This window comes from Mesoplodon bidens, assembly GCF_964165515.1.
Source record: "Mesoplodon bidens genome assembly, chromosome: 15".
NCBI classification, from domain to species: Eukaryota; Metazoa; Chordata; class Mammalia; order Artiodactyla; family Ziphiidae; genus Mesoplodon; species Mesoplodon bidens.
The window spans coordinates 33,585,835-33,594,336 of record NC_138171.1 but is presented as its reverse complement, the minus strand read 5'-3'; the positions used below and the strand labels follow the sequence as shown (position 1 = coordinate 33,594,336).

At 44.6% G+C, this 8,502-nt stretch overlaps 1 protein-coding gene across 2 annotated transcripts in view; it reads left to right on the top strand.

Annotated features, from left to right (window-relative positions):
- Positions 1 to 352: 352 nt before the first annotated feature.
- BAIAP2L1 (BAR/IMD domain containing adaptor protein 2 like 1) overlaps positions 353 to 8,502 on the top strand; it is an 86,189-nt gene continuing 78,039 nt past the window's right edge. For both annotated transcript variants that reach the window (XM_081257532.1, XM_081257531.1), the window contains exon 1: positions 353 to 575. In XM_081257532.1, the coding sequence (XP_081113658.1) occupies positions 525 to 575 (51 nt within the window). In that variant the 5' untranslated portion in view covers positions 353 to 524. The remainder of the gene's footprint in view (positions 576 to 8,502) is intronic.

Here is an 8,502-nt window from a genome sequence, read left to right as displayed (position 1 = left end):
GTGCCTCAGGTGGGGACGCTCCGCCCACTTGACCCAGCTCACCTTCGCCCGCCCACCGCCTCAAGAAGGGTTGCTCGGCTCATTTGGCCCAGCGCGCCTCTGCCCCGCCCACACGGGCCTCACTGACCCGCCCACCACGGGCCGCCCGCTCGGCCCGCCTCCTTCCCACTGCCCCTGCCGCCTCAGGTGGGGTAGCCCCGCCCACCCGGGCCGCCCCGCCTCGCGGCCGCCCCGCCCCCCCCGCCCGCCTCAGGTGGGGCCTCCTGGCCAGCCCTGCTCGCTCCAGCAGGGTTGGGCTGCTCCTCCTCAGCCCTTCCAGGGCGGCCGCGGCGTTGGCGGTAGCGCTGCAAGTTTTGACGTTTCGGACGCGGAGGCGCGCGCCTGCACTCCCCGGCCGACGGCTGTGGAGGCGGCTGACCTTCGAGGGCCCCTCAGCCGCGCCCCGGCGCTCCCTCCGCCCAGGGTCGGGCGGCCACGAGGCCCGGCCGCGTTCTTCCGCGCTCGCCAGCCCGGCGGCTGCAGCCATGTCGCGGGGGCCGGAGGAGGTGAACCGGCTCACGGAGAGCACCTACCGGGTAAGCTGGCCCGGGGCGGCCCAGGACCCTGGGAGTGCCGGGGTTCGGGGTTCGAGGGCGGGAGTCCCGGGGACAGTGGGGGCGCTGGGGTTCGAGGCCAGGGAAGCGGGGAGGCCCCGCCGGCGGCCGGCAGTTCTCGCCGGGGGAGATGGTCGGGATTTTTCACCTTCGGGGTGAGGAGGGAACTTTACGCGGGAATGTCCTTCCCTCCCCCATCCTCTCCCCTTCTCCCCTCCCCCTCCTCTCCCCTCCCAGCGCTGGAGCCGCCCAACAGATTACACATTTCACAAGCAAACGTCTGTGGGGAGAGTTGGGGGCGGGGGCGTCTTGTGTCGCCCCTGGGGCGCGTCCTCTTCCCCAGCTTCTCCTTGGGGTCGGTGACCGCGCCGGCGTGGCTGCGGCGATTAAGCTCTCGGAGAGCAAAGAGCCAAGCTCGAGTTTCCTCTGAGAATGTAGGGGGGGAAACTCCCAGGTAATTAACAAGCGCCAGGTGAGCTGGGCTCGGCGCGGGGGCCTCCGGGGGGCGCTCCCTCTGAGACCCTGTCTCACATAGCTTTAAGTTCAGCTTGGCTTTTTAGACATCGATTGTTTTGTGAGGTTATGGGAGTCAAAGAACGCCCGAGGTTTGAATAAGATAGACCTAACTTCAAGAAATGCGTCGATGGTCATTCTCTTAACTTTCACTTATTACGAGCGAATGTTTCCAGAAACGAACATAGTTTTAGGATTAGTGGCCAGTTTAGTAAGTTTAAGTACTTATAAATGAATTCCAGTTGAAATAAGATATGTGTTTAATCATCTGATATTAATAGAATACAAAACAACTTTTGTTTTAATTCGGCTTAGGCTCATGGAACTCAAGTTCTCTAAATTCATTTGTAGCCATTTTTAAGACCCACAGTTGGGTCATTTTTATAGTTTTTTTAACCCTAAAATTTAGTTTCTAGTTTCGCAAGGTCTGAGTGAATTCCTGAAATCAGAGTTTACTGACTTTTGTTGGATAAGAATAAAAGCATGAAAATAGTTTCATAATCCTTCGAAGTTTAAAAGATTGGTTCCCTTCATCTGGATGCACAAATACTGTCATATGTAGCTTATACTGCATAGATAGATACAATAGGTACAGTTGTCATGGTATTTTGGGGCTCAGTAAGTAAATGTGACCAAAATCCGTTCCTTATTCATGTTTCCTTAATAGAGGGCAGCTTTTAGAAATCCCAGAAATTTGAATGTTAAAGTTCTACCTTTGGGTTGAGATTGTTTAATATTTAAATGATCCTGAAGATGGTGGGGTAGGAAGTGGGGCATGTTGACAAAGTGTGTAAATATAACATTTTTACTCTTGGACTTGGGAGTAGTGGCTACTCTGATGACTGTCCAGTTAGGGACGGTAAAACTGTACATTTGTGAGGAATGCAGATCATTGCAAATTTGAGTGGAGTTGCGCTCCTCCTGCCTCCAAAACACAGACACATATATCTTTCCAACCTGAGATACCAACTCTGGCATGCAATCCTGAAGTCACTCTTCTCTGCTTTTTCTCCCAATTCTTGCTGACTTTCACTTTTAGTGGTGACTTAGTGGAGGGACTGTACTCAAGTGAATTCCAGTGCCACAAATGCCAATGTCGCATTACCCAGAGAACTGAGGCAGGAGGGGAAAAGTGTGGATTTTATAGTTTTGGTTATGTGTATTTATAGACATAAAGCATTGCAAATCATTTTCATACTTTGAAAGGCTATAATACACTGAAGATTAGAGACCAGTACCTTATTGCTTACTACTCCCAGGTGTCTTAAAAGATACGAAAATCTCACAGGTGTTTATTGACTGACTTTAATCACCATATCCTCGTTAATGTTTAGGGGTCATGTTTAGGTTGGGATGGTGGGATAATAATTTACAGCTCCAGACAATAAGTTTATATGTAATCTATGAAGTGGATGCTGCTAGCTCACGCTTTGACTATGATGGAAATGCACAGTGAAATTTTACGTTCACAGCTCTGATTGAAAGCCCAGCATCCTTTCACCACCTCCTCTTTGGGTTCTTCCCCTCCCCCACCCCACCCCACAAAGACGAAAGCTGAAAACAATTTAGGTTTAATATGGTAAAAATCTCCCTGCAGTGTTGATGAACCTAGAAAAGAGATCTCCTTTATGTTACCTGGCAAACTAGAATGTTTTACTAATAGAAACACAACCTAACCAGGTGTGTTTACAAAAGCCACCTGCAAATGAGATTTTATGACTTGTATGGGTTTTAGATTTTTTTTTTAATACTGAAATTTCTCTAACTTTGAAATAAAGGAATAAATTCTTTTTTTTTTTTTTTTTTTTTTGCGGCATGTGGGCCTCTCACTGTTGTGGCCTCTCCCGTTGCGGAGCACAGGCTCCGGACGCGCAGGCTCAACGGCCATGGCTCACGGGCCCAGCCGCTCTGCGGCATGTGGGATCTTCCCAGACCGGGGCACGAACCCGTGTCCCCTGCATCGGCAGGCGGACTCTCAACCACTGCGCCACCAGGGAAGCCCAGGAATAAATTCTAGAGAAAAGGGGGAATTATAAAGTGGTGTGATCCTCTGTATGCAGTATCAAATATCTTTACATATTTATTTAAACATTTGCTGAGTTTTCTAAAATGTATACTTAGACAAATGATTACTGGAGAGCCATGCTAAATCCCAGGAAGATGTGTATTTTACGGCATCACAAACAAATGGCATGGTAGTAAGTCCCAAAATGTCAGGTATTGTCACTGTTGCTAATTAGAATTAAGCCAAAGATCCCTCTCCCTCCCCACTCTTCAGCCTATACTATGCCCATAATTTTCCCTCAGCAGCTTGCTTGTGATTTTGCATGGTTTTCTGATGAGTACATGCTTTAGTGGTACAAGGAAGAAGTAAAGTTAAGAAAAAACCTTAATTAAAAGTAACCACACACACGCAAAAAAGTAACCACAACCTTCCTAGAAGTTAGAACTGTTGGTCTTAGGAAGTTGAGGAAGGCTGGATGTGATGTCATCCAGGGATGTCACCCCTACATTAATCTTGCTGAAGCAGCAGTGATGGGGAAGGGGACGCAGAGGTCTTTGTTTAAATGCCACCTTCTCAGAGTCCCACTGAAACAGCTTTAAAATCCCAGATGACGCTGTCCATCTCCCAATCCCACCTAAGCCTACTTTACCTCCCCCCCCCCACAGTGCTTATGACCTTAGCATGTAATATATATTTACTTATCATGTATGTTTATTCCTACTCCAACTAGAATGTGAGCTCCCAAAGGAAAGAAGCTTTGTTTGGTTGTGTTCCGAGCAATTAGAACAGTTCCTGGCACCTAGTAGGTGTACATATTTGTTGAATAAATGAACATTTAATTAATTTCGTTAGCACCTGTCCTGTGCCAGTCTCCCCTCTCCCTCCCCTGACACTTTGTTTCATTCGAAGTGTACATCAGCCGTCTAGGTGGACGTGGATCTTGTTTACCATTGAGAAAGTGAGGCCCAAAGTCTGTGAGAGACCAGTGCCCACATGCCAGTTCCCCTGCCAGCCTTCATCCCTCTCCTTTTCTGTATAGAAATTTAGCTTGTAGTGGCCAACAAATGCACAAACCAAATAACATTTTCATACTTCAGTCATCTAAGATGTCACCCAGAAGTTTCTGTCATTGTTAACTCATCATCATTGACATGTTTTGAACAAACCTTCTTTAAATAAGAAAATGAGGTACTTTTGTTCTTTCACTGGGTAAAGCGAGCAGTCTAGGCCTACGTGCTAGGTTTTGTTTGTGTAAGGGTGGTTTATTTTCTCGACTTGGGTTTAAGTGGGGACATGTAAGTGAAAGTCCCTGCCTGGTTGGCTTCCAGTGTGGACTGTGGCATATAGGTCTAGCTTTTGAAGCTTTCAGTTGACGTTTATGTTTATTGTTGTTGCTGTGTAGGCTACTTGATATCTTCATGTGTTCCCGCCGTAACACTACTTTCTTCAGGTATGCTGAAGATAAAATGGGCCTTGCAGAAGACCAGACAACTTGCTCTTGGCTCCATGATGACTAAAAAAGGGGATTGTAAGAATCAGGTGCCAGGTAGCAGCAGAAAGCGTTGCCAGGTATCAAATATGAAACTGCACAGCCCAGTATTGTAGCTTTTTGTATGGTAAAATGAAAACACAAAGCCAAACACTGAATGTCCTTTCTTGTCATAACATTTTTCTTGATTGGAAAGAGGTTTTAGAACTACAATAACATTGCTAAGCAGACAGAACAACGTCCTTTTTAATGAAGGCTGGGGCCACTTGGACTTGTGACACCAAGTTTCAGGTTGCTTTAGAGTTTACACTTGTGACATTATTCCAGGATTAGGCATTAATTCTTGCCTTGCACTTTTATCGTAATGAGCTGCAGGCAGACCTGCAGGGGAAACCTAATGTCTGTGCAATTGCAACCAGTTGGATTTTTTTCCCCTCAACATTCCACACAGGTATTTATTCTGCAGTTCAAAAGTAAAAATCATTATAAATGCAGCACAAATACTCATTTAGCTTATCTGTTAACATTTGCAAATATATATATTTTTATTTCTAAAACTTATTTTTAATTTTTATTGAAGTATAGTTGATTTACAGTGCTGTGTTAATTTCTGCTCTACAGCAGAGTGATTCAGTTATACATATATGTACATTCTTTTAAAAACCCTTTTCCATTCTGGTTTAATAGTTCCCTGTGCTATACAGTAGGACCTTGTTGTTTATCCATTCTTATTTCTAAAACTTTTTATTGAACTTTAATATGCCCACTGAAAGGTTTGCTTAGGCGTATAGAGCTCACTAAATTGTCACAAACTGAACCCACGTGTGTAACCAGCACCCAGATCAAGAAGTAGACCATGATCAGCCCCCAGTCCCTCTCATGGCCCCTGCCAGTCACTGTATCCCCTCCAAGATAACTACTCTCCTGACTTCTAGCAGCGCTAATTAGTTTGGCTTATTTTGTCTGCCTTCTTCCACCCAATGTGTCTGTTGGATTCATCCATATCATTGTAGTAGTTGTAGTTAGAGTAGATCTAACTCCACTGTAGTTAGTAGATCCCCCATGCATGCGGGATCTAGTTCCCCAACCAGGGATCGAACCTGGGCCCCCTGCATTGGTAGCGTGGAGTCCCAGCCACTGGACCACCAGGGAAGTCCCTGTTATTTTTAATTTGGGTCTTCTCCCCACATAGATTGTACATGCTTGTGAACAAGTCCCCCAGATTATACTTCTCAGCATTTCCCACAGTCATTCATGTTGTATTAATTTACATGTGTGTGTTGTTTTTAATCTCAGAGGCTCTTTAAAACTATATTTTTCTCTGATACCAGAGAATTTCCAAAATTTCTATGAATATTTACACCAAAAGTAAAAGTCACCCAGAATCCCACACTAACTCTTAATGTCACTCTTTCCAGTATCTTTCAGTACCTCTTTCCATGTCAGTCAGTATTGTGTGCTTCATCACTTTGATGACTCTCCATTCTTCATCAGAATTTATTGATCCACTCCCCTTTTCTTGGATGTAAGGTCATTGCCAATACTTTGCTATTAAAGTGCTGCACTGAGCATCATTGCAGGTAAAGCTTTGCACAAATCTGGTATCTTTTCCTTAAGCTAAATCCCCAGCAGGAGTTGTGGGTCAAAGGGTAGTCAACATTGTAGAGCATATTTGTGATACATTGCAAAATGGCCTCCAGAAAACATGCCCCAATTTATGCTGTAATCTGATCGTGTGAGAATGTACCTTTCCTGAACCTCAACCACTTAAGTAGGTCTTTTAAAACTGCTTCCTTTTTTTTTTTTTTATAACCTTTAGAGGGTTTAAAAAAAAAAGTAGTAAAACATGTATACCTATAACATAGAATAGCTTGTGGACATTGGCTGGGAGAACACCCTAGATTTCATGTCTAGCACTACTGGGTATAATTTCCCCTATAAACTTTGTACTTGTAGATGTGTCCAGAGTAATTACAGCTCTGTGGCCCCTGAGGCCTGTATGTTTCTGTTCTTACTTTCATCAGCCTTGATTTTATACTTCTCTTTATGTTTTCCAGACCTTGAGTCTGTCTTTCTGGTTTATCATTATTTTAAGGACTGTGTTCTGGTTGTAACTCAGATCTTTATGGTTAAAGGTAAGAGTTGCGGAAATGAGATGAAATGTTACTGGTTTCTCTCTTGTTCCAAAATAAATGAAAAATATTACCAGAATGTGTTCCCAATCTAGGAAGCAAAATAAATAAGCACCCCTCAGAGATGTAAAGGATTGCTCAGGGCCTTCTAGAGCTGTGTTCTGAGAGAGAACAGCCAGTGGGTGAAGATACTTCTGGGTTTGTTGCTTAAACTGGTTTTATTTATATGGTAATTTGGGGGTTAAATGTCCCTAAACAGTAGCAATTCGTCCACTAAAAATATTAAGGGCTGGCTGTGGTTAGCTCTAGGGCAGGGGGCAGGGGGCTTTTACTTCTTACTTACAGTCTACCTTCTGGAGTGTTTACATTTTATGTGAGCGGGTTACTTTTAAAATACTTAAGCTAAAAAAAAAAAAAACCTAGAAATTGATAAATCTATTCCATTTTAATGGATAAAAAGTTTTAAAAACTAAGGTAAAATGTGCCACTTTCTACCTCTGTTTTGCAAATTAACCTTCTGAGGGTAAACCTAATTTAAAATCTTACCATTTTCTCTTAATTTTTACTTATGCGGGTACATTTTTAACTTTTACTAACCTGAGACTATGAGTGCAACAGAAGAAAAATTCAACAAAACTGAGAACCAAATTCTAGTTATTACAACTAGCTTTTCAAAGTCTTATTCCTGATGTTGCAAGCAGCTGATCTACTTCGAGGTGTGGCTGTATCCTTGAACGGTACGAAAGCAGTAAGAAGGACCAGGAAAGGTACAAAAGTGGTATTAACAACCTGCCAAAGTAAGAAGGGATAAAAGTTCAGATGATAAGAACATATTGCCTATAATAAACATGAAAAAGCCCTGGGTTGTGGGTCAGGACAGATCTCAGATGACGAGTCCAGCTACCAGCCACCCTAAGGGCTTCCCTTTGACCTTCTGTATGGAGCAGCCCCCTCCTGAGTTAGGAGAAGAGAAGCTCCAGTCTGGGGGGGCTGGGGGAAGGGAGGGGAGAGGAGGACCAGAGACAACCCTGGTCACCTCTTGGATTCGGATGCCTGAGACCTAAGCTAACAGACCAATCCATTTCTGGACGCAAAAACTCAAGTGACAGAAGAGAATCAGGAAAATCGCAATGATAATTCCTTATATTTAAGTGCTGTAATTTAAAAAAAATTTTTTTAATGGTTTCAATTGACCAAATGGTGTATTTTTTCACGGGCTTCATCTTACACTTGGAGCAGATTGAGGTGCCGGCCGTAACTACGTCTGATGGTACAATATATTTCTAAGTGTGTGAACACTTTAAACATGCAAAACACTGTCCTTACATGACACTCAGTCCAACTGTTGTGCCCCTGAGACAGACAACTTCTTCAGCAAACCAGTCCATCCTTTGTGTTACCCCAGATTCTGGTATGTACTTGATAATGCCACATTCCTTCATTTGACCTTGCCTTCAATTTTCACGTCTGTGAACAAGGGTGAGGATAGTACCCACCTCATGGTTGTTGTGAAGATTAAACATAATAATAGGGCTTCCCTGGTGGCGCAGTGGTTGAGAGTCTGCCTGCCAGTGCAGGGGACACGGGTTCGTGCCCCGGTCCGGGAGGATCCCACATGCCGCGGAGCGGCTGGGCCCGTGAGCCATGGCTGCTGGGCCTGCGCATCCGGAGCCTGTGCTCCGCAACGGGAGAGGCCACAACAGTGAGAGGCCCACGTACCGCAAAAAACAAACAAACAAACAAACAAACAAAACCATAATAAACGAAAGC